Below are 26,566 nucleotides of genomic sequence, written 5' to 3'. Positions count from 1 at the left end.
CCTACAAGTTCCAGTCTTATCTCCCACTGCTCCCTAATATAAATATTCTACAGCAAGGAGATTGGATTATTTACAGTCCCTAGAACACAACTTGTATTCTCTACCTTTTGCTCTCAGTGCTTTAGCTATTCCCCACCCTCAAATGTCCTCTCTTCCTCCTTTCAAAGCCTAGGGCAAATCCCAATCCCTCTGGGTCTCCTCTAAACTCTGCAGAGCTAACTTTCCCTCCAGCTTTAGCTCCAAACCACCTCCTTCATGGAACCTTATCTGACCACCACTCCCCCTCCAGCTTGGTAGAATGCTTTCCCTTATCAAATTACTATTTTTCTGGATATATGTTACATGCCCCCTCCCTAGTAGAATGTAAGCTCTTTGAGGTCAGAGATTGCATCATTTTTTTTTTAGCACAGTGCCTTGCATATAATGAGCTTTTAATAAATGCTCGCTGAATGGAAACATCTTTTGCTACCATACATCAACCAATATTTATTAATAAAAACTGACATTTACTATTATTAGAGTCAGAGAAGTTTAATCACTTGCCCATGGTCACACAGCAAGTATCAGGATTTGAATTTGTGTCTTCTGAACTCCAAATCCAACACACAGAACTCATATCCTTCCATTTATGTGCAGTGTACTGTGATTGCTGCTAGTGATAAAAAAGAAAAGAAAAGAAAAATACAGTCCCTGCCTTGCAGAGGGATATTTTAAGTACCCAGATAAGTATGGTAAGAGATAGACTACAGGTGAAAAAAAGGCAAAGCACAAATCCAGAAAGGATGTTCTAGGAAAACTTAAGGAAGAAGAGAACATTTTCATTTGAAGGGATTAGGGGAAAGCTTCCCATAATCACACAGGAGGTAATAGCTGAACTGAGCCTTGAAGGAAGAGAATGATTTCTATAAATGAAGATGGAGAAAGTATGCATTCCAGGTGTGGGGTATGGCCTGGAGCAATACACGCAGGCTGGGAGGAATAGGAGGAGATCAGGAAACATCCAGTAGTCCAGTTTAGCTAGAACATAGGGCATATGAAGGAGAGTAGTGTGAAATAAGGTGCAATAGGTAATAACTTTTTTTTTTAATCAAATATCTATTATGTTCAAGGCACTGTGTTTTGTGGAGGGCCTTAAATGACAAATTGTAATTTAGCTGATAAAGCAACAGGGAGCCATTGAAAATTTTTGAGCAGGGGAGGAACATGGGCAAAACTGTTCCTTAGGAAGATGATTTTGGCAGTACAGTGGAGACAGTTGGAGGCTGTCTACAATAGCTGCCTCCCTTTCCTCTCCTTTTACTTTTTCAATACTCTCTGATATCTGGCTTCCAGACCCTTTTTTCCATTAAAATTGCTCTCCCCAAAGTTACCAATGATACCTTAATTGCCCAGTCTAATGGCTTTTTCAATCCTCATCCTTCCTTGTTTCTGCAACTTTTGGCACTGTTGATCACCAGCTCCTCTTGCACTCTCTCCTCTCTAGGTTTTTATGATCTGGTTCTCCTCCTATCTGACTGCTCCTACTTTCCTGAATCTTCCTCTGGGCAATGCCTATTAATTTTAGATGTCCTGAAATCAGGGTTTCATGGGTCCTCTTTTCCCCTCCCTCTACACTATCTTTCTTGGTGATCCCATCAGCTTCCAAGGTTTGGTTCAATGATCAACTCTATGTTCATTATTCTCAAATCTATTTAGCCACACTCTCTCTCCTGACCTCCAATCTTGTATCACCAACTGCCTTTTTTTTTTTAGACCGAGTAACTATCTTATCCGGGCTGAAAGTCACCCCATCTCTTCCTGATTCTGTTATTTGTTGTCAACAGAAGTTTTGACCTGCTCTGTTTCTGACTTGTGTTGGGTCACTCCTTCTTAGACAGCCTGGTGGCCCTTCACTCTTGGAGGCCAAACTTCACTCTTGGTGGCCTTTCATTCTTGGGGGGATACTGAATCACCTTTAGCTCTACTACAGCTCAGAACTCTGGAGCTCTAGTGATTCACCAGCCTCAGCCTCCCCAGTAGGAGAGATTACAGAGATGTGCACCTACCTGGCCTACTTACTACCTCTTAGACATCTCAAACAATGTCCTATAGTTCTCTCAAATATTATTTTCAGTGTTTCTCCCTTAAACACATCCCTTCTTTTGGATTTTCCCATTATTGTCAAGGGTACCACTGTTCTCCCAGTCACCCAGGTTTCCAATCTCTATGTCATCCTATATCCTTTACTTGTACTTGGCTCACACAACCAATCTGTTGCTAAGTGTTGTCATTTCTAACTTTACTATATCTCTCACATAAAAGCTCCTTTTTTGAATTCACCCTAGTGCATACCCTCATCACCTCTCACCTGCACTATTAGAACAGCCTTCTGGTCGGTCTCTCCCCCTTCCGTTCCATCCTCTATTCAGCTCCCAAAGTGATCTTTCTAAAGCTTAGTCTGACCATGTCACCCCCTACTCAGTAAAGCCCAGAAGCACCCTATTGCCTCTAGGATTAGCACTAAAAGGTACTAAAACTTTGGTCACATGTAACTAAAAATGTTGGTACAGTCAATCCCTCAAAAAGTTGAAAGTGACATGTGTAGAATTAGCCAATTGAACTGTGAGGCGGCTTTGTTTCAGGGAGATAAACTTGATAGAGTTCAGAAACAGCAGATGTGACCTCACTAGGGTAGAGGACAGTTGCTCTAGTTATGTCTTGGTTCACCTAGGAGAGATCAAAGGCTTACCCACTGGGACTCAGTAGGCATAGGTACAAGAATCTCTGATTTCTTCAGTGTGGGAGCTCCCCCTACCAGATGATTGAGCCTTTGTACAAGGTAACCTGGCCAACTTTAAAGTCGGCAGAGGCTCATCAAAATTTGTCTAGGGTCAAAGTAATAAAGTATCCTTTTTTTTTTGGCAGTGACTTTGGCCTTGTTATTTTTTTAAATATTTTTTCCCACTTATCATTTATTTCAGCTGAGCACTTGGACTGCTGTCCCAGCCTGCATACAGGAATCACTTAATAAATGTTGGACTTAGTAGAAGAAAAAGTCTTGATTTTAAACAGAAACTGGGGGTACAGTCTCTTCTCTTCTCTGAGCCTCAGTTTCCTCTTCCGTCAAATAAGATGACCACTAAGATGACCCTTTCAAGCTAAAGATTTTGCGATTCTAGGAGGCTAGGAATTGAATGGCGCCTTTCACAGCGCACTCTCTTTGGAAGCCGCCATCTTCCGTACGCAAAAGCCACGCACTGCGCATGCTCTCCTTTTCCGGGGACACAAAGCCGATTTGTGCGCATGCTCCCGCTCAGTCAGCCGGAAGTCCAGCTGGCGGCGGCTTGACTAGAAGGATTGGGAGCGAGGACCACGGGCTTTCGGGCCTCGGTGCGTCCGGGTTTCCGGGAAGGGGGCGAGGAGGGGGAGGGAGCTCGGCCCCGGGGCTGTGGGCAGCGGAGTCGAGCCGAAGCTCTCCCCGGGCTGACCTAGCCTTGGAACGGTAGCCTCTTCAGCCCTGAGGGTTCGGGATGCGTCGAGTTTGGCGTCTCTTGTGGCGCATGCGTGGTTTGTCTTCAGACGTTCTTTACTGAGCCCGGCCCTCCCGTGCGGGCGGGGGGCGGGGGATGGCCTGAAAGAGCATCCTTCTCCAGGCCGAGGTTTCTTCCTCTGCGAAATAAGCTGGGTAGAATTAGAACCTAGGGCCTTCTTATGACTAGACGGTCTCAAAGGCCCTTTCCAACCCAAATCTATTTCATTCGTGTCTGACTGTCCATGACCCCCTTTGGGGTTTTCTTGGCAAAGATACTGGAGCAGTTTGCTGTTTTCTTCTCCTGATCATTTTACAGATGAGGAAACTGAGGCAAACAAGGTGAAGGGACTTGGCCAGGGTCACACAGCTAGTAAGAATCTGAGGCTGGGTTTGAGCTCAGGAAGATGAGTCTTCCTGATTCCAAGTACCTAGGGTTTTGGGGGTTTTTCTTTGCCCCTAGGATTTTTCTAATTCAAGTCTCACAACTGTCTCTCTCCCCCTATTCCCCCCTCTCCTCCCCCACTTTCCAGGTAAGGTAACTGAGGCTCAGAAAGGTTTAAGTGATTTGCCTACAGCAGGAAATTTAGAGGATGTAAATACATTGCCTAGGGTAGCACAGCTGGGAAGGAGTCAGAAGCAGGAGTAGAACCCACGTCTATCATAATGCCCAGCTCTAGCACAATTCATATCTTTCAGTTGTGAGGGAGTGGTCTAAGTCTAGTGATTCAGTTCAGCAACAAACTTTTATCAAGAACTTGCTGTGTGCAAGAAGTGCTTCTAGGTTCTGTAGTTAGAGATGAAAAATAACAATTCTGATTAGAGGGGCAATGCCATGTAGGCAGATGTTACAATACAGGTTTCAGTGTCATGTGAGCAGAAGAGAGATCCAGACCTAGCCCACTAAGGAGAAATATCAGAAAAGCTATAATAGAAGAAATGAGGAAAGACAGAGCATTGGACCTAGAGTCAGGAAGACCTGAGGTTAGATTCTGTCTTAGATGCTTAACTGTGTAACACTGGGCAAGTCACTGAACTTCTCTGCCTCAGTTTCCTCATTTGCAAAATGGGGATAATCATAACACTCATCTCCCAGAGTTGTGAGTATCAAATGTGTTATTTGTAAAGCATAAATGCTAACTGTTATTATCACTGTTTTATTAATGCAATAGCAAGTAGTAAGAATAACTGGCATTTAACTTTTTAATGTTTACAAAGCACTGCTCATGTGATAGCCGTCTATAGGCAAGGGAACTGAGACTTACAGAGGTTAGCTTATATACCCATGGTCCCAATAGGTAGTAAGTATTAAAGCCACTGTTCAAACAAAGGTCCCCCAATTCCAAGCAAAGTATGCTCTATTGTGCCATAAAAATACAAATAGAGAACATATAAATAAATGTGGGAGAACTAATATAAAGTGATACCCAGATAAGAAAGCAGAATCAGAACAATATGTATACTAATATAGCTTTAAACATGTAAAAATAAAAAGTAGAAAAAAAGATAAGGGAACACAAACAGGATGTTTTAGTTGTTTTGTTAAAGGTGATATGTGCTTTTTTTCTCAAAGTGAAGTTTATGGTTTTATGTGTGGTTTAATTTTATTTCAGTATTTTTACTTTAAAATTAAAAAAAATAAAGTCAGGTTGTTGGGCAAGGTGATTTGTGAGGTCCTGTCACTTCTGTAATCCAGTGATCCTGTGGTCATAAGAGCCCTTTAGTATTATTTGGTGACCTTGTCCAGAGCAGCCCCCAACAAATGATCTCCATTAGGTGTGCCCTGTAATCGTTTGATCATCCCTTCTGAATCGGATTTTCTTTGGTTTCTTGTCACCCAGGGAAGCCGACAGTATGGAGGCGCCACCAGTCACCATGATGCCAGTAACAGGTGGCACTATCAATATGATGGAGTATTTATTGCAAGGTAAGTTAGCCTAGGAATTGGATATGTCACCCACTTTGTCCTTTTTTCTATCAATTATGATAAACGTTTTTGCCAGGAGATAGGGCAGCTTAAGTGTGTGTGGTTCTTGAGTGGGTAATGGGAACCTTGGATTCTGGGTCAAGCTTTGCCTCTAGGTGGTTGTGGCCTTAGATGAGGAAACTCAGACTCAGAAAGATTGAGTAGCCTCTGGGCTCAGTGGCCTCCTGAGTAAAAAAGGGCGGCTAGAGTAGATGGTCTCTTAAGAGCAAGCGGCTTTATAGATGGTTATCTAGAATGACATTCAGGATTTAGCGGAGTTTCCTAGGAATTCTGGTCCTCCGTCGCGCCCCTTCAGGTTATTGTTTCCTGACGAAAGTGAAAAGTGAGGTTCCCTGACGGTTTCCTTCCCTTCAGGAAGTGTTTTGGATCACAGTCTGGAGAGCCTCGTTCACCGACTTCGGGGTCTGTGTGACAACACGGAGCCTGAGACTTTTCTGGACCATGAAATGGTGTTCCTCTTAAAGGGGCAACAGGCTAGCCCTTTTGTTTTAAGGGCCCGGAGATCGATGGACAAAACAGGGGCGCCTTGGCACCTGCGCTACCTGGGACAGCCTGAGATGGGGGACAAGAACCGCCACGCCCTAGTGCGTAACTGTGTAGACATTGCCACGTCCGAGAACCTGACTGATTTCTTGATGGAGATGGGCTTCCGAATGGACCATGAGTTTGTTGCCAAAGGCCACTTGTTTCGAAAAGGTATCATGAAAATCATGGTTTACAAGATTTTCCGCATCCTGATGCCAGGAAACACAGATAGCACCGAGGCTCTGTCCCTCTCCTATCTTGTGGAGCTAAGTGTTGTGGCCCCAGCAGGACAGGACATGGTCTCTGACGACATGAGAAATTTTGCTGAACAACTAAAGCCTTTGGTTCACTTGGAGAAGATAGACCCCAAAAGGCTAATGTGACAGAAAGGGACTGCCTGACATTGGGGTCTGTTCTTTTGTATTATAGAAACCCAAACTCTAAATAAATATCCTTGAGCAACAAAAATTGGACTTCTTTACTTTAAGAATCAGGGTCCCAGAACCTTACCTAAGCTCTGGACCTCCAGTCTCCTTTTCTGGAGATTTCAGCATGGTATGCTTCAATCTCTTTGGAATGAAAAGTCCAGTCATTTTGTGCCATTCAGTTAGCTTGTTTGTTGGGCTATATCAGATTGTCATCTTTAAAAATTAAAATTTTTTTTTCAGTTGTCAAACCTTTGCTTTTTCTCCCTTTTCTGGAAATACAAAAGAAAAAGAAAATCCTTGTAACAAATATTTAGCAGTGCTATTTTGATGGTATCTCACCGAAAATTTGATTGGATTTCATTCTGATAACCCTTTTCTGTTAGCACAGGAAAAAGAGGGTGAACAAAACCAGTTTTTTGGAAGCAAAGGAAAGCTTTAACTCAGTTTTTCCCCATTAAGATTTTGAGTGAGAGTATCTAGACCAAAGGCAGTGAGTATATGCCATATGGTAAAATAACACGTAAAGCAGTGGGTCCATAGTTTCTAATTCTCCTTTCTATTTCCACTCTAACCATTGGCAAGTTTTTTACCAACTGTAGAAACATGCAGAAATCTACACATCCTGTGAGGCCAAAATCAGGCATAGCTTATGGTGTGATTAACATAAAGAATGTTTATTTTTAATATTTTATGAATACTCCTTATTTTCAAGTCAGAGTCTCTTGTGGATATTCCTTTCACCTCCTCCCATCTCCCTTGTAATCAAGAAAATAAGTTAAGCAAAAAGGACTTCTCCAAGTGACTATATCTGATAGCCCAGTGCCTCATCACAGAGAAAGCGGAAGGTTTATTTTCTTATCTGTCCTTCCCAGTTCATTATTAGTTTTTTTTTTAATTTACTCAGAATAATTAAACAATTCCTTTAAATGATGGTTTCATTGTCAGTGTCCTTTACTTTATGTCTTATTCTTTGCCTCTGCTTACTTCATTTTGCACCAATTTATATAGACTTTCCCCAAGAATTATTTGTTGTTTTTTAATTAAATTTATTCTTTCCAGTGCACAGACTGTGTAACCTCATGAGAGAGAGTGCAAGCTGTGGATAAGTGTGAGTCTGCTAAAAATCTTCCTACGTTTCTCCAAGGTTCCTGTGTGGTTATAGTCTAAGCTCCCCTGTTCTTAATTAGTTGACCTTAGACTTAAGGTCACTTATGTTCTTTGGGCTTAAATTTCTTTATATCTAAACTGTGTGAGAATGGCCTAGAGGATCTTAGTTCCCTTCTACCTCTCAAACTGACCAACTTAAATTTTACCTATTTCTGAATTTGCTGGTATTGATCTTTTGGGATTTGGGATAAAAATGGTTGCAAAGATAAATAGCTTACCTTCTTAAATGTCTAATAGCATTTTCGTAATCCTTCTGAAAAACTGACTCTTCCAACTTTTCAGTTTCTATCAGCAATCCAATAATTCTCAGTCACCCAGTTCAAAATCTGAATAATCTCTGAACCTTGTTTTTTTGTCATCTCCCACATCTAATCAGTCACCCAGTCTTGGCCATTCTTTGCTTCAAAATGCTTCATGAATCAGTCTCTTTTTATTCTCACTGTCAGAACCCTAGTGAAGGCCCTCATTAAATCTCACTTTTATTAATGAACAGTATCCTAACGAATAGCTCCCTGCCTTCAGTGTCTACCCATCCAATCTAACCTGCTCGAATAATATTGTGGTGTTAATCTTAAAACACTCCTTTCAGTGTATCATTTTCTTGCTGTAAAGAAACTGCATCAATTGCCTATTGGATAAAATATTACGGACTTCAAATATGTCTTGGTTATCCCCACCACTGTGCCTTTCCTCATGGTGTGCCTTTTCATTTAATCTATGCCTATTCTTCTTTGCCTAATTTAAATCCTACTTCTTCAAAATCTAGTGTAAGTCCTACCAGAAAGACCACCATGCCCCATAATGGTACATGTCTGCTTTTGACCCAGGCCCACATTTCAGACCAGGGTGGAGGCAAGGGACACTTGTTAGAACAGTAAAAAGCCAAAGTGGGAAGTCAGTCAGCTTGCCAACATTCCTGACAGAGTGCCAGGCCTTCCTGGCTCAAAACTTGTGCTTGGGCCCCTAGCTTTCCAATTCCACAAGTCGTGAGATTTTGATGTTCTGAGAAACCCTGATCTGCCCCCAGTCACTAGTCTCCTGTTATTTGGATCCCACACTGGGGAGGGGAAGCTTCTTGAGGGCAGGGACTGACTGTCTTTTGCCCTTTGTTTCCCTAGTGCTTAGTACGGGGCCTGGCACCTAGAACTCACTTAATAACACTTGACTGATTAGCTTTAGAGGCCCACAGTAACAATGACTTTTCCCTTCTCTGAACTTAGGTTGCACTTAATTTGTTCCACTTTTTTTGTCCTTTGTCATAAAATACCTTATAGATTAAACTTCTAAAAAATCTGTTTACATTTTGTCTTCCCAACTCATTGGTCAGTTCCTCATGGGCAGGGACTGTTTTATACTCTGCCTTTCTCACAGCCTACCTAGCTCTGTACTGTTTATGTAGAAGGGATGCTGATCTCTGTTGGGTGAATGCTGAGCTGTAGGCTCAAAGATAGGCTTTCCTGTCTGAACTGGTTCCGCCAAGGTTCTCTCATGAGTCAGATTTGGAAGCTGTTTGGCTCAGCAGATAAAACATGCAACAGATTTTGGAAAAATTAAGTTCTCTTGCTATCCATCCCACTGATTTTTTTCTTTGACCTTGGACAAATCGCTTAGACTTTGTTATTCTGGTTTCCTTATCTATTGAGTGAGCCAATCATAACCATTCTCACCCGTTATAACTGAAATTAGTTAAAAGTTTCAGACAAGCAATAAAGTGGTTATGAGAAATTGTGGGACCAGATTGGTCACCCCACCCTGGCCACACCCCCTTTCTGGACAGGTGATCTTGCAGGAAATTCATCTTCCTTTTTCATAGTGGAGGAAAGTCAAGCTCAGGAAAGGTGGTTTAACTGGTCGAAATTTTGTTACGTAGTCAACAACTCAGGGAAACAAACAACCATCCACCTGTCCTAAAATGCCCAGAGGTAGAATGCAGTGACAGCTGTTTAACAGAGTTGTTGCGTAGTAATTTAGGACAAGTAGTGAATTGAGATAGACAGGATGTGATTCATCTCCCAGGTGTTTGGTTAGAATAGACTGTAATTGGGGTGTTTGGCTTTTTTGACTTACTATGTGAGTGACCATGAAGTCAATAAGCAATTAGTATGATTCTGCTATGTTCTAAGTGCTACACTGTGCTGAGCAGTGGGCATGTAAAGAAAGACTAAAGAGTCTCTGCTCTCAAGGAGCTCACACTGTAATGAGGGAGGCAGAATATACAAACAACTATACGCAAATGATATAAACAGGATAAATTGGAATTAATCAGCAGAGGGAAGGCATTAAGATTGAGGGGGATCGGGAAATGCGTCTGATAGAAGATGGCATTTTAGCTGGACCTTGAAGGAAGCCAGAGGCAGGGATGAATAGAGAGAGAATTACAAGCATAGGGGACAGACAGGGAAAATGCCTCAAGTTAAGAGACGGATGTCATGTGTAAGGAAGAACAAGGAGGTCTGTGAAATTGGGTCATAGTAAATGGGGCTGAGTGAGGTGTAAGAAAACTAGATGGAGGGGGGGCAGATTATCAAGGACTTGATTTTATTTTTGATCCTGGAGGTGATAGAGGAAGCCATTGGAGTTTAATTGAGGAGGGGTCTGGCATGGTCAGACCTATGCTTTAGGAAGATTAATTTGTTAGCTGAGTAGAGATTGATTGGTACAGGGAGAGATTTGTAGCAGGAAGACCAACCAGCAGGCTATTTCGTTGCTCCAGATATGAGGTGATAAGACTCTGAAGCAGGGTGCTGAAGTGTCAGAGAAGAGAATATGGACAAGAGATGTTATGAAGGTAGAAATGGTAGGACTTGACGACTGATTGGATGTGGGGTGGAGAGAGGGAGGAGTCAAGGATGACACCTAACTGGTAGGCCTGGGTAACAGGACATTGGTACCTTGTGACAGTTAGAAGTTAGAAGAAGAGAATATTTGGGGGAAAGATAATGAGTTCAGTTTCAGATTCAGTTAGTTTAAGAGGTCTACAATTCATTCAATTTAAGATATCTAATAAGTAGTTGGAGATGTGAGACTGGAGGTCAGGAGAGAGGTAGTTAGTGCTGGTTGCAAATCATCAGCATAAAGATGATAATTCAATCCATGGAAGCTGATAAGGTCACCAGTGAAACAGTATAGAAGAAGAGAAGAGGGCCCAGAGTCCTGGAGAACATCTTCAGTTATTGGGCATGACCTGCATGAAGACCCAACAAAGGAGACTGAGAAGCGATAGATAGGGGGAGAACCAGGAGATAGCAGTGTCACAAAAACCTAGACAGCTAACAGTACCAAGGAGAAGATGGTGTCAGAAGCTGCAGAGAAGTCAAGAAGAATGAGGATTGGAAGAAAAGTCATTAGATTAGGCAGTTAAGAGATTATTGGTAACTTTGGTGAGGGCAGTTTCAGTTGAATGATAAGATCAGAAGCTAGTCTATAGAGAGTTAAGAAATGGAGGAACTCTACCAGTGGAGGCCGTTGTAAATGGCATTCTCAAGGAGCTAACCACAAAAGGAAGAGAGAAGGGATTATAGCTGGCAGAAATGGACGGATCAAGTGAGGGGGTTTTGAAGATGACGGAGGCATGGGCCTGTTTGTAGGTAGTTAGGGAAGCAGCCAGTAGACAGGGAGAGATTGAACATGAGTGAGAATGATAAAGGGGCAATCTGCAGGAGATGAGACAGAATGGGATCTCTTGTGCATGGAGAGGGGTTTGCCTTGGTAAAAAGGACCACCTCTTCGTGTGAGACAGGGTGAAGGAAGAGATGTTAGAAGACTTCTGAGTAATGTGAAATGAAGAGGAGGGGAGAATAGGAGCTCTTGGCAAATGGCCTCATTATTTTCAGTGAAATATGAGGAAAGGTTCTCAGCTGAGAGGATTGGAGGAGCTATGAGAAGTCTGAGGAAGGATGAAAATGTTTAGAAAATCCACTGTGGTGAATGAGTCAGTTATCCCCTCATCATATTGAGGGGTCAGTTCAGATTCTGTCACATAATCTTGTAGTGAGCCCAGTCAGCGTGATTTTAGGATTTTCTCCAGCTTCATTCAGCAGCACATGCAAAGGGGCAAAGGCAGTGGGTGGTGGGAGTACTCCAAGGCAGAAGCAGGGCAAATTCAGCCACAGAGTAAGGGGGCCAGGATCTCAAGGGAACAATACAGTCCAGTGTTGAACTGGTTCACCCAGGATCCAGAGGAGGAAGGAAGGAGCATAGAGCTGGTAGAGAGGCAATGGCCTGGGAAAGAACTGAGGAGCTGAAGGAATGAAGAACAGGGCATTGTAAAGCAGAAGGAGACATGGCATGACAACAGCCTGTGAGCAGATAAGGGAATTTTAGAGTTCATGAACATGGAAGTAGTCCATTTGATGGTGATAGCAAGATCATTTACTTATGTGGCCATCTTTGTGTGTATCTGATGTGAGGAAGGAAACACACACTTAGTAAGCATCTACTATGGCCAGGCACTGTGCTAAGTACTTTACAATTATTACCTTCAACCCTGGGAGGTGCTATTATTTTATTTTTTTGGCTAGGCAATGGGGTTAAGTGACTTGCCCAGAGTCACACAGCTAGTAAGTGTCAAGTGTCTGAGGCCAGATTTGAACTCAGGTATTCCAGACTCCAGGGCTGGTGCTCTATCTACTGTGCCACCTAGCTGCCCCCAGTAGGTGCTATTATTAATTGAATTGTCCAAAGCCACACATTAAGTATCTGAGGCTGGATTTGAATTCAGATCTTGACTCCCAGGCCCTGTATTCTATACATTGAGCAACCTCAGAATAAGTCACGGGAAATGAGTAAGTTGAGGAACTGGAAAGTTAGGGTGTCTAAGACAGTATCAATAAGAATGTGGAAATCTCCTACTATAAATATAAGGGCAGGAGTTGGGGAGGAAAGATTGTAGCCAGATACTGGACTCATTGAGAAAAAACGGGGAACGTCTTAGAGGTCCGTAGGCAACAGCAAGTAGAATTTTTATCAGGTGGTAGATAGAGATTGAGGGAACCTCAAAAAAGAAGTTACTGAATCATGGTGGCAAAGGGTGAGCCGTGGGGAGCAAGGAGTATTCCAGTAACCCCACCTCAACTAGTGAGTTGGCGGGGAACAAATGGAAAGTACTACCAGTGCTAGAAGATTCCCAGGGAGGCTTGTATTACCAGGTGAGAGCCAGAGCCAAGTGAGTGCAAGAAGATGGAAGGAGGCGGAAAGGAAAAGATTTAAGATGAAAGCAAGTCTTGAGGCCTAGTTCATTTGCTAGGAAAAAAAATAGAGGAAACACCATTCTAAGTTTGTTTTATAGGCTGTGTAGTACCAGTAGGTGGGCTGCTCATGTAATATGGATGTGGGGCAAGAATTAGTATCCATGGAAAGAAGCAGAAGGAAATGTCCAGTGCATTGGGAGACCCACTTTAGAGGATTTATTGAAAAACACAGCTAAGAGTTTATGGGATGAGAATGCCTACTGAGATGGTAGTCTGCACTGGAGGAGGGAAAGAAGATTCACACTGATGAATTTGTGGATCTACTGAAGGATACTGCTGGATCACAGATTTGGAACCCCAAGGGATCTTTAAGGCCACTGAGTCCAGTCACCTGAGAAGCAGCCTGGTGTAGTGGACAGGGCCCTGGACTTGGAATCAAGACCTGGATTTCAATCCCTTATTAGATATTGATTAGCTGTGTGATCTGGCTTGCCTTCTCTGTGAGAAGGCAAATTTGGGAGTTGAACTCAGTACCCTCCTAGGTCTCTTCTGGCTCCAAATCCGTGATCTCTCATTTTATAGATGAGGAAACTGAAGCTTGGAGAGCTGAAAGGACTTTGGTTAAGACACACAAGTGGTAGTAGATAGCAGACCTGAGAATTGAACCTAGACCCTCTAACTCCAAACACCACACACTTCCCACAACACCACAAGTATTTTCCTTCAAAGCAGTCACTCTGGGAGAGTTTTTAGAGACAGGGGAAAAAGCAATGGTCTGGAATCAGAACAAGACTGGTTTTCTTGTGGGAAGCAGGAGGAACTGGTCAACTAGGGTCCACGAGTCAGAGCCCCGCTCACTTCTGCCACCCACTGTCTGTGTGACCTCAGTAAAGTCTCTGCATTTGTTACTTTCGTCCTCTGCTACAGTCTGTTCCTACCTAGCACATAGTAGGCACTTAGTAAATGGTTCATTGAATCAAATTCTGTGAAATTTGTGTTCTACAAAGTAACCAGCTTGGGGAGCTATGTATCTATTTCAGTGATGCTGCCATTTATTAAAAAAAAAAAACATTTTGGGAACTCCTTAAGAATGGCTTTCAGAATCAGTCAACAACCATTTACTTATTAGACATCTACTGTATGCTAGACACCGTGCCAAATGCTGGACATGCAAAGACAAAAGTGTAACAGTTCTTTCTATCCTGCAGCTTCCGTTCTGATGGAGAGGCAATAGGCACACATATAAGAATATATACAGGATGAACACAAGGTAATTATGACGGGATGGACACTAGTAGCCTTGGGGTCATGGTATCAAAGTCTAGAAAGTCAAAATCTCAGTCAAAAAAAAGGTGAAATCTGGTGGACTTGGACCCCTCCCCGAAATGGAGGCCCTGGGAGGAACTCAGCAGTGGGAAAAGAGGGGCAGTGTGAAGGAGAGCTATTCCAGGGTAAGAAGGACCCAAGGACAGATGGATGTTCTAGGGTGAGGAGGTATCATGCTGAGCCTTCCAGGCATGGACTGCCAAGACTTGGAGATGGGAGATGGGAGGTGGAGTAGCGTGTGTGAGTCACAGCACATAGACTTAGTTGACTGCCCCCTCCCAGGCCCCAAGATAAAACCTATTCACTTATAGTCACATCCGAATAATCCCCAGCATGATTCATCCAGTTGATTTTTCAAGAATCAAATCCACCCTCATAGAGCATGAAGATTTGTCCCTTCTTTTGTCCTCTCTCTCTTTTTTTTTATTAATTTATTTTGATTTATCAACAATCACTTTCATAAGCTTTTGAGTTTAAAATTTTTCTCCCCCTTCCTCCCCACCACCATCCCCAAGACAGTGCACAATCTGATATAGGCTCTACATATACATTTCTATTAAACATTTTCACATTAGTGATGTTGTAAGTAAGAATTAAAACCAATAAGAGGAACCACCAGAAAGAGGAAACAAAACTCAACAGAAGAGAAAAAAAAATAGCAAATAGTATGCTTCGATCTACATTCAAATTCCATAGTTCATTCTTTGGATGTGGATAGCATTTTCCATCACAATTGTCCTCTCTTTTTGGGGACCCTCAAAAGAATGTGCCATCTGCTTTGAAAGCAATTTTAAAGCAGTCTGAATCAGTGGAGGGTCATTGGTTGGGGAAAACATGTCTGCAGTAGGTGAGATTTGAGTGGGGCCTTAAAGCATGAACAGGATCTTAAGTAGATTCAAAAGCTCCCTGAGGACAGAAGTCAAACACTAGACTAGACTACCTGGGGAGGCTGGCAAACCTCCTTCCCCAAAGGTTTTTAGGAAAGTATTAAATAGACTTGTGGCCAAAGTCTGTACAGTCTTGCTTTGTAAGTCTCTGTTAGGAAAGTGACCAGTAGACATTTCCTTCCCTGGCTTCCCTCAAATCCCAGATAAAATCCAACCTTCTACAATAAGCCTTCCCAATCCCTTTTAATTCTAGTGCCTGCTTCTATGGATTTCTCTCCTCTTTATCCTATCTTTAGCTTGTTAGCGTACAGCCGTTTGCATATTGTCTACCCCATTAGATTAGGAGCCCCTTGAAGGCAGGAACTATTTTTCCCCCTTTCGCCTGTCTTTGTATCCCCATTGCTTACCACAGCACATGACACATAGTAGGCACTTCATAAATGCTTACTGACTGTCTAACTAAAGAAATACACAGGTAATTTTGGCCAAAGACTAGCAAAGGAGATGGAAACTCTCATCTGTAGAAGTGATGAACCTAACAGGAATCTCTACCTACTTTTTTTTTTTAAGGCAATTGGAGTTAAGTGACTTGCGCAGGGTCGCACAGCTAGTAAGCGTCAAGTGTTTGGTCTGAGGTCGAATTTGAACTCAGGTCCTGTGCTCTATCCACTGCACCACCTAGCTGCCCCAACCTAACAGGAATCTCAAAGCAACAAGAGGCATATTGAAAATATCAGGCACTTCCTCCTTAGGGGTGGATTTCACCTCTCTGCTATATCTAAGCATTTATGACAACCTATTCGGTGCACATCTGTAATTATTCACAGGAATAGAATGTATGAGGCAGAACTGATTGATGTGTTGTTTCTTCCAGCTCACTGAAGACAACAGAAGCCTCCCTACTAACCTTTGTTCCTTTTGTCGTTGTTGTTTTCAAGGCACCCAAATCTATTTTTGTCACTGTTATCTGCATGTTTACACATCTATTTTGTCTTTTTTTTAAATGGAGTTGACTGTATTTGTGGGTTAGGAGGCATCTGGTGGTTCAGTGGTTAGGACATTGGGCCTGGAGTCAGGAAGATCTAAGTTCAGATCCAGCCTCAGACACTTCCTAGCCGTGTGACCCTGGGCAAGTCACTTAACCTCTGATTGCCTGACAAAGTGTATCCACTGGAGAAGGAAATGGCTAACTGCTCTGGTATCTTTGCCAAGAAAATCTCAAATGGAGTCACGAAGGATTAGACATGACTGAAACCACCGAAAAACAAGTGGGTTCTGTACTATGCATAGGACACTTGCTCTTGGGCTTCCCAAGTTGTCATATGTCCGTTTTCTTGGGGGAGGGAATTAGGGGGAAGGGTCAACCTGTGTTTTCATTGATATAGGGAACTCTCAGTAAAAAAACTCCCTTTACCTTTGCAGGTCATCTCGAGCTCTCCAATTTACATGAGAAGTTTCCTGGGTCACCAAAAGATTAAATGACTTGCCAAGGGGTCACCCAGCTCAGATGTGTCAGAGACAAGACTTGAACTGAGGTCTTCTTGACTCAGTGTCCAACACTCCATCCTCTCTGGTCTACACACGCAGTGTCACGTAGCTTTCATAAACAGTCAGCGTGATCTTAATGTCCATCTCTGTATAAGCAGTACGGCTGTGTCTCTGAATATTTAACATTCCAGAAATGACCTCAGGCAGTGACACAGAGATGCTGGCATGATCTGTAACCCAAGAGGTCCCTTTCTTGAATTACTTATAGGAAAGGTATTTAAAGGTCTTAGTGCAGTTTTAAGATATTAAAACTTAAAAGCTTAAGTTAAAGCTAAAATCCTACCTGGGAGGCAGATGCTATTACTATCCCAATTTTCTAGTTAATGAAACTGAGACAGAGATTAAGTGACTTTCCTTACAATAGGGAGGGAGAGAGGTAGCAGAAGGTCCTATTTCACAATGAGGAAGTAGAGATTGTGACTTGGCCAACATCATGAAGCTACAAGGTAACAAAATGGTCAGTACTGAAGCAGTTAAAAAACTTTAAACTGCGCTAGACTTTTGGGACACCTTGTATCTCAACTAATATATTCCATTCTACTCAAATGACTTATAAAACTCATACTGGAAAGGCAAGGATGGGGCAAGGTGGTAGTAGTGCTGCTAAATAAAGACTTTCAACATGGAAAGTAGAAGAAAGAATCAAATGGAAATCAGGAGACTGCAGCTCTCACTTCAAGCTTATCACCAACCAGTTTATAACTCTGGGCAAATCTTTATTGCTCAGGCATTGAGGAAAACAATGAATAGAGCTGGGCCTGGACAAAGACCTGAGTTCAAATGTAGCCTTAGATACTTACTAGCTGTGTGACCCTGGGCAAATCACTTACTCTCTGTTTCCTCAACTAGAAAATGAGGATAAAAATAGCACTTACCTCCCAGAGTTGTTGTGAGAAGCAAATGAGATAATATTTGCAAAGTAGTTAGCACACTTCATACCTGGCACACAGTAGGTGCTTAATATTTCCTTTGTGCCTTGGTAGAATTTTGTAGTGCAAAGGTATTGTTCTTAGTTAGAATTATAGGATTGTAAGACTTAAGTGCTGGGAAGGACCTAAGGTACCATCTAGCCCAATCTCTTTTTATTTTTATTTTTATTTTTGCTTTTTGGTGAGGCAGTTGGGGTTAAGTGACTTGCCTAGAGTCACAGAGCTAGTAAGTGTCAAGTGTCTGAGGCTGGATTTGAACTCAGGTCTTCCTGACTCCAAGGCCAGAGTTCTATTCACTGTGCCACCTGGCTGTTCCTCAGTCTCCTTATTTTATAGATGATGAAATTGCCCAAGGTCACACAGGTGGCAGAAATGGAGTTTGAACCCAGATCCTCTGACTCCAAAACCAGTACTTTTTTCCACTGTGCCCTACACACTTAGTTTGTAGTTCTGTCTTCATCCCTTAAATATTCAACCCTTAAAAACTGGATGTACTAGAAGTACATCCTTGGGCAAGTCACTTAACAACTGTTTCCTCATCAGTAAAATGGGAACATTTATAAAGGAATTTTAAGTTTTGCAAAGCACTTTCACCATAACCTCCCCCTCCCCAATGAAGTAGGTAGGTAGGTAGGTAGGTAGATAAGTAGGTAGGTAGCAGAAACACACTCATCCCTACCAATGGTGAAGTAATCATGAGGAGATTGTGACTTGGCCAAAGTCACACAGCTAATAAGCAGTGGAAGTCAGGGCTCAAATCCATACCTGACTCTGTTTTACTATAGCCGCCCACCTCAGAGGGTTGCTGTGAAGACACCACATGAAAGTGCTAACTCACCCTAATGGTAAAAGCACTTTTGTAAATGTAAGCTGTTATGATTATTATCAACAAGAAAATTCTTTGACTACCATTTCCTCTTCTCTCTCTCCACCCACCGCATTTCCCCTCACAAGAATTTGTAAGGATGAATGAGAGAAGAGTGTAACCCCAAGTCCCAGAGCCCACTGGAATGGCACTTTCCCTATTGGTAGAGATCAGTGTCCCAGGAGAGAGGAATTTTATTAGAGTCAATTCAGGCACTTCCGGCTTCTAGCTTCAAGATAGAAGATGTCAGCCTCACTAAAGGTTGCTAAAAGAAAAGACACTGAGAAGGAATTGACATGAGAGGAGCTGGCTGTCTCCATCATATCTCTAGAGCCAGCTTGTTACACTAGAGATTTGGAGGAATTTCCCCTAATTTTCAAGAAGCAGTTTTCTTCGGGGGATCTTACTCTTCATTTTCCAAGCTGTTAATTCTCTTTCCATGTCTTTCTTCCATAGCCTTCATTTAGCTTTTTAAATCTTTTTTTTTGCTCTTAAAAACAAAAACACCTGATTCTGCTTTTTGACTCTTCTAGTTTTATTTTTATTTTATTTTTATTTTTAATTTTTTTGGCAAGGCAATTGGGGTTAAGTGACTTGCCCAGAGTCACAAAGCAATTTAGCTTTGAACTCAAGTCCCCCTGACTCCAGGGCTGGTGCTCTATCCACTGCACCACCTAGCTGCCCCCTTCTAGGAATTTTTGCTGGGCTTGTGTACGATTGGCATTTTTCCTGGAGGCTTTGCTTGTAGATATCTTGGAGTCACTCTCTTTTGTGTTTGTGTCTTGAGCTTCCCTATCACCACAGGAGCTCTTTATGGGCAGGTTCTTTTTTTGTGGTTGGCTCATTCTTCCAGCCCACTTCTTGACTTTGACTTTATGTTAACAATGGGCTCTGCACACTTCAGGGTGGGGGTGGGGACGGGGGCAGTATGGCCTGAGCTTCTGTGCTTTTATGTCCTTCTCAGCTCAGTCTGTGGGTCTTTAAGTTTTCAGTGCTCCCAGAGTTGTGTAGGGCAAAGGGAGGTCTGCCCATTGCCCTCCTACTCTAAGCTCAGCAAGTTCGTGACCCATGTTTGGCTCTGTCAGCTTGTCTTTGTTTGGGACTTTCAGTAGCTTGCTGCTGGACTCTGCCACTCTTACCCCGCTGGGAGACTGCAGGTTCTGTTGGCTCCGCTTTGGTCTGAGACTCTTGCCCTGGTTATTCCACTGTGGGCTTTTACTGGGCTAAAGGCTAGAACTGAGTGTCTGTTTTGCTTCTGGAATCAGGGTCACAAAGTTACATTTCTAGAACTTGTTCCTTGCTCGGCATCCAGCTAAGGACCCACACTTAATAACCACCCCTCTCCACCCTGGGTCTGTGATCTGGAACTGGATAGTGGGTGACAGAGCTAACCAATGACATCTTTTCCTGCACCCAGCACTAGCTCAGGGATCCCCTGAGATCTTTCTATTCCAGTGTTTCCTGACCTAGTATTTTGTCTCAGCCTTCTTTTCATCTTTGGGCACTAGAATGCTCCCTCCCACAGCTCCTACCCCAGAGTCTGAAGACCTCTCTGTGAGCTAGGTAGGAACATCTCTGTGTTATCCAGAAGGACACTTATACTCTGCTTGACTAAGTAGTACAGCCAGAACCCTAACCTAAGTCTTCTGAATATAAACACCACTACACAATCCCACCTCTTTAATAATAATTAGTTCATATTTGTGTAGTACTTTATTATAATAATTATTATTGTTATTAATCGCTAGAATATACATAATACTTATTGTGTGCTAGGCACTGTGCTAAGCGTTTTACAATGATTATCTCATTTGATCCTCTTAACAAATGTGGAAGGTAGGAGCTATTTACAGATGAAACAGAGGCAAACTGCTGTTAAGCAACTTGCCCAGGTCACATAGCTAGTAAGTATCTAAGGCTCAGACTTGAACTCAAGTCTTCCTGACTCCAGGCCCAGCACTCTATACCACTTCACCACCTAGACACATCGTTATCTTCTATAATCTTATTTGATCCTCACAGTAACCCTGTGAAGCAAAGTTAATATCAGTCCCATTTTATAGATGAAGAAACCCAACATTCAGAGAGATTAAATAATTTTAAGACCATCCAACTAGTAACTATGGCAGAGCTGAGACTCCCATTTGGCCAGTTCTTTGTCAAGCAAATCTGTTAGCAGATATGAAGATAACTTATTGTAGAAAGCAGGACCACCACCCTTGTTTGCGGTAGGCTTGGTGAGTGGGGCGAGTAGTAACTTAGTTGTGCCAAGTTTCACGCTCTGGTCTCAGTATGTGATACTATGTAATAAGGCAGTACTGCAAAGATTATAGATTATCTGTAAGGAACCTGTCATTGAGGGATTCGGCCAGTGGGTGGCAGCAGCGTTAAGGTTTATGTACTACTGGTATACCCGTTTCTGCAGTCCCACACTATAGAGGGTCTAAGCATGGACAGGAGAAGCATTCTGACAGCAAGGTCCCATCATAAGGATGTCCCAGTCTGCTTGGTTGAAATGTAAATCTTTCTCCATTCATTTTTGACCTCCATTCTCAGTCCAATTATATATTCATGTTTTGGAAATGTGATGTGGGACAGCACAGTATTGTGTTTAATGGTTGGGGGGGAGAGGCGGGAGGATAGAAGGGAGTTAGGAGTGGGAAGAGAAGATAAGAGAAAGGCAACAAATATTTATTAAGTACCTACTTTGTGGCAGGCACTATGCCCCAGGAAAGGTTGTAAAACCTAAAAATAAATGCTAGTTGATGACTAGCAGAGACCTATGGCTGGGTAGTGTCATTACTCAATGACTAACTGCTTGTTGGACTGTTGGAGAAGAGATTTCTGTTCAGATGTGAGTTGGGATAGATTAGCTCAGGTTTCTTCCAATTTGGGGATTCTGTAATTCCACTTACTGTCTGTGACAGAAAGGAGCAGGGTTGGGATGACAAGACAACAAACAGATTCAGGAAAATGTGAATCAATCAATCTATTAGGCACTTATTGAGCATCTGCCAGGCACCCAGCACTGTGCTCTTAGATCCAGGGACAAAAATGAAGCTCCTCAAAAAGTTTACATTCTATTGAGAAGCATCATAGACAACGTTTTTGCAGTAAATTAGACAATCCTATGCCAAAGGCTGGTCCAGTTCTAGTTAAACATCTTGGGGATGGTCTTATTAGACTTAGGAGTTCCTCTTTCAACAGTCTAAAAGAGCAGAAAATCCCTGGTCCCAGGCACAATGAGACCAGATTGGCTTTACACTTCCTCTGTTGTAATACCCCAGAGCCACAGGAGCTCTATAAAATAACAGGCTGAATTCCTCAGGAAATTTCCAGCTAATCTAGCCTCTCTGAAGACTCCCTAAACAAGTGGTATGACCTAAGCCTTTCCAATAAGTGATCTCTTTCAAGGGAGTCTCAGATTGCACCTGTTTACCCATGCATCCAAAAGACTTAGCACGATTTGGACCGCCCTCAGAAAAATGATGAATTGAATATAGTCTAACCCACTGAATTGGGCTCCATGTTGCATACCAGTAGATTCAGGTTAACACCACAGAAGAATTAGGCTGTAGTGGACCAGGGAGAGAGTGAGCTTCCTTGGATGGATGCCATCGCTTTGAAGCAAGAGCAAAATTCTAGTAAACTCAGCCCAGGTATTCTGAAGATCAAAAGTAAAGGGCCTGGGTGAATCCCTGACTAATCTGGGCAGACTAGAATTTGACATCAGCCAGTTCTCACCAATGAGAAGTTCCCATTCAGTTGCTATCTGGCATTGGTTGTCCCAAATTATTGTCAGTTTGGAAACAGACTTAAATCTAGAACCCGTGCCTCCATCAGGACTTGCTTCGGAAGTGGACCCAAGGAACTGGGATTTTCTACATGATCTGAGACTTTGAGTTTGGCTTTGACATTGTATTTCATGGGCTGGAATTCCAGGCCCAAGAAGAGAGTAAAGAAGAGAATAGGAGACACAGACCTAGTGAGCAAGAAGGATTGAATGCAACCAAATAGCTTTTATATTCATGTCATTCATTATAGGACCAGCTGGAGCTCTCCCGGGGAGCTGTTTGTAGTCATTATTAGACTTCTTGTTACTGTTTAGTCTTTTTTAAGTCATATCCAACTCTCCATGTTTCCTTTTGGGATTTTCTTGGCAAAGATACTAGAGTGGTTTGCCATTTCCTTCCCCAGCTCATTTTGCAGATGAGGAAACTGATATAAATGGGTGAAGTGACTTGGCCAGGGTCACACAGCTAGTAAGTGTCTAAGGCCAGATTTGAACTCAGGAAGATGAGTCTTCCTGACTCTGGGGCTGGCACTCTGTGCCTACTGTGCCACCTCGCTCCCGACCACCTTTCAACCAGCCAGGATTTTTTTTTGGCTACCCACTCCACTCCACCTACATCTTCCTCATGATCTCACCACTTCCCTTTTCAATATTTCACTTACCCTGGAAAAACTGTCTTTGTTAACTACACCCCTGCCCTGGCACTACTGAAAATGTGAAGCCACAAGGAATGGTAGAAAATATTTGGAATCAGAGAGAAGACCTGGGTTTGAATCCAGCAGCTGTAATTTATTACGCTGGATGACCTTGGGCCGCCATTCCTTATCTGTATCGACATAGTGGGGAGGGCAGCTTTGACATCCCCCAATCCAATCAATGGGAATTTAACCTGTGTAAACAAACTTGTCTATTCCTCGTTACCCTTTTATCTCCAAGGACTCTTCTTTAACTGGGTCAAGAAGGGCACAGTAGATTGACCACTTAAACGATTTCAGGTCAGAGGCGGCCAGACAAGCTGGGGAGGGTTCCTGGCCTAGGAGTTTCCCTGAAGAGGCAAAGCTTTGTGCCTGGACCAGAGGATAGCAAGAATATTACACTCCCACTTCTCTCCCTCCTCTTACCCCCGACCATGTTATTGGACAGCCTGGATGAGCGGCACTCTCCCCGGATCAGTGAAAGTCCCACTAAGCACTAGCCAGGTGGGATCACTCTTCTGTATCTGGTGCAATAGACCACTCAGAGCCAGAGCATTCAAACAAACAGTGCTTTTATTAAATATATATATATTCCAGTACCTTCAGGCAGAAGTAGTTTCCATAGCAGTTAAAAAGTTCAGGAAGATAAAAACTTGTTTTTAAAAATGCCGGTGAAGTGATAAAAAGCAGTTGGCGGAGAGGTTCCCTAGGGTCTTAGGAACTCTCCTCCAAAGTCCCAAAAGAAAAATGGCCCAAACTCTGCTCTTATAGTCTTTGCTCAGAGGGGCTACAGCTGTGTCTCAGATCAATCTTCCTGGAGGTAAAGTTAAACCAAATTGCCTCAGGTCTATGTTACAGTTTCCTTGCTCAAAACAGTACTGACTGGTGATGCAGGAGTGTGGATGGTCAATTTACAACTCCCCAGTTCCACCAATATCCTGACCTACCACAAAGGCAAATATGGACACAGATGGTCAACTGAGAGATGAAGAAGCAGTGTCATGCCACTTTTTTTCTGCCACAAAGGTTCTGGCTTCTATAGAGGTACTGATCTTTGCAGGCCAAAAAAAAAACTATGTACACTTAAAAGGAATTTTATAAGGGCTCTACAAAGGAAGAAGAGGTCTTCTCCCCACCAGGAGCTGCGACTTCCTCCTTTGCTAGGTGTCTTCTTTGTTTATGTCTCACTGCCTTTGTATTTTAAGTCTGAGCCCACTTTCCCCAGGGACTTAAGGTTCACAAAAGAAATAGTGCACCTCCAGTTTGGGAGCAGTATTTTATATCAACTTATCCACTTAGTAAATATCTTTTTTTTTTTTTTGCTTTTTGGTAAGGCAATCAGGGTTAAGTGACTTGCCCAGGGTCATGAAGCTAGTAGGTGTCAAGTGTCTGAGGCCAAATTTGAACTCAGGTTCTCCTGACTCCAAGGCCTGAGCTCTGTCTACTGTGCCACCTTGCTGCACCATAAATACCTTTTATAAAAGCTCATTCGGTCCGACTGATAGTCAATTGGGATAGTATACCACTGTGTGTGTGTGGGGTTGTTGTAAACTACAATACTAGAAACTCCAGCCACTCATTGTTAACTGTACAGTCCTGAAAGGAAAAATTGTCTACTGACCCTTTGGGGATCCCAAACTTCCGGTGTCTTAGAGGAAGTGTAAAATGAGGAAGCTGGAATAGATATAGCCTGCCAGCTCTAAACCTATGATGCCAAGATCTCTGGCCAAGGTCACTTCTTTTTTTTTTCTTTTCTTTTTCTTTTTGGCCAAGTTTTACATCTTTTAAATTTCATATTTATTTATTTTTAGCATTCGTGGTTTTGAAATTTTGAGTTCCAAATTCTCTCCCTCCTTCCAGCCTCGCCTCCTCCCCACTGATTGAGAAAGCAAGCAATATATCAATTGCACATGTGAAATCTTGCAAAGCATATTTCTACATTAGCCATGTTGCAAACAACAACCAAAAAAAAAAACCCAAGAAGGAGAAAGTGAAAATATTATACTTCAGTTAAGGTAATTGCTTCTTAAGGAGTCTAGGCCCTTTTCCTCTCTGAACACTTACATATACAGCTTAGCCAGAGTCATTTTTGAATACAGTAGTGCAGTGCTCTCTTCCCAGAGACCCTGGGGCATCAGACTGGTTCCAGGGAAATCAAGTTCTTTTTTGCATTCCTAGCCTCCCCTCCACTCTTCCCTGCCCTCTGAAGATTCAGATCAGTGTCCACCAAGTGGTTATGGAAATTCCTAGGCCAAGGGTGGGGAATCTGCGGTCTGAAGGCCACGTGTGGCCTTCTAGGTCCTTTTTGTTCTGTGAAGTTTGGATTCAAAGGGCTGCACTTGAGGACCTAGAGGGCCACATGTGACCTTCAGCCCGCTGGTTCACCACCCCAGTCCTAGGCCTTCAGTCTGCCAAATGATAACCCAAACCTCTAAAGTGGTCCAGATAAAGACAGCTGTCTCCCGAAAAAATTGAGACCGGAGCAATCTAGCAGAATCAGAAGAGCTATGAGCTGAAATCTAGGCTCTGGAATTTTTTAGCTTGTGACTTCTTGGTCATATAACTGAATTGTCCTAAGCCTATGTTTCCTTATCTGTAAAATGGAGATATTGGATAGATAGAAAGATAGAATGAACATTTATTAAGTGCCTAATATGTGCCAGGCACTGTGCTACACATTTTACAAATATTATCTCATCTGATCTTCGTAACAACCCTAGGAAGCAGGTGGTATTATTATTATCCCCATTTTACAGTTGAGGAAACTGAGACAGTCAAAATTTAAGCAATTTGCCCATGGTTGAACAGCTAGCAATGATGCTGCTAACATTTCATAAAGCTGTTGAGGAAAATGCTTATTAAACCTATAAGAAGCAAGGCAGAGCTGGCCTCAGAGCCAGGAAGACTTGTTTCATTTCAAGCAGTGACCAATCTGCATGGATAGGAGGGGTTTCCTCCTCAGACATTTCCTACATCAATGAAATCATGGCTCTAGACTTGTCTTCCCTCCAAAATCACTATATGACATGTGTGTGTACACCCATGAATTATTCTATATAAAAAATTACCAAACTCTTTCCTTCCCCATCTCTGCCTCCTGCCTCCCCTGGCTACCTTGGAATCTCAGGTAGTCTCAACTTCTATAAGAAGCCTTTCCTCATCCTCCTTCATCTCATTTAGTGCTTTTCTTCCGAGATCTTCCTCACTTTATCCTGTCTGGTGGCTCAGTGGATAGAGCACTGGCCCTGGAGTCCGGAGGCCCTGAATTCAAATCCAGCCTCAGACACATAACGCTCACTAGTGGTGTGACTCTGGGCAAGTCACTTAACCCCAACTGCCTCACCAAAAAAAAAAAAGTTCTCCTGTCTGTGTCTTGTTTGGACCTACTTTGCATGTTGTCTCCCCCATTAGACTGTGAGCTCCTTGAGGGCTGGGTGGCACAGCACCATGCCAAGTTCAAATCTAGCCTCAGACATTTATTAGCTGCGTGACCCTGGGCAAGTCACGTAACCCTGTTTGCCTCAGATCCTTATCTGTAAAGTGAGTTGGAGAAGGAAATGGCAAACAAACTTCAGTGTCTTTGCCAAGAAAATCCTAAACGGGGTCGCGAAGAGTCAGACATGACTGAAACCAGTTAACCACAACAAAACCCAGGTTTTTTCCCTGTTTTTTTTTTTGCCTTTCTTTGTATCCTTAGTGCATAGCACAGTGCCTGGCAC

The 26,566-nt window shown here is 42.8% G+C and overlaps 1 protein-coding gene across 2 annotated transcripts; it reads left to right on the top strand.

The window, feature by feature from the left end:
• Window positions 1-3,266: 3,266 nt before the first annotated feature.
• Window positions 3,267-21,142, top strand: MED18 (mediator complex subunit 18). Of its 2 annotated transcripts, none has more exons than XM_020983306.2 (5): window positions 3,267-3,369; window positions 5,350-5,435; window positions 5,850-7,556; window positions 14,013-14,074; window positions 16,440-21,142. In XM_020983306.2, exons 2-3 carry the CDS (start codon window positions 5,363-5,365, stop codon window positions 6,401-6,403), a joined length of 627 nt encoding a protein of 208 aa, XP_020838965.1. In that variant the 5' UTR covers window positions 3,267-3,369; window positions 5,350-5,362; the 3' UTR covers window positions 6,404-7,556; window positions 14,013-14,074; window positions 16,440-21,142. The 2 variants fall into 2 exon arrangements, with proteins under 2 accessions (XP_020838965.1, XP_020838966.1); XM_020983307.2 differs by lacking the exon at window positions 3,267-3,369 and adding an exon at window positions 3,418-3,546.
• Window positions 21,143-26,566: the final 5,424 nt, after the last annotated feature.

This window comes from Phascolarctos cinereus, unplaced genomic scaffold, assembly GCF_003287225.1.
Source record: "Phascolarctos cinereus isolate Bilbo 61053 unplaced genomic scaffold, phaCin_HiC Scaffold_726;HRSCAF=1367, whole genome shotgun sequence".
In the NCBI taxonomy this organism is placed as follows: Eukaryota; Metazoa; Chordata; class Mammalia; order Diprotodontia; family Phascolarctidae; genus Phascolarctos; species Phascolarctos cinereus.
Note: the sequence above shows the minus strand (reverse complement) of the source record. Positions and strands in the feature narration are given on the sequence as shown.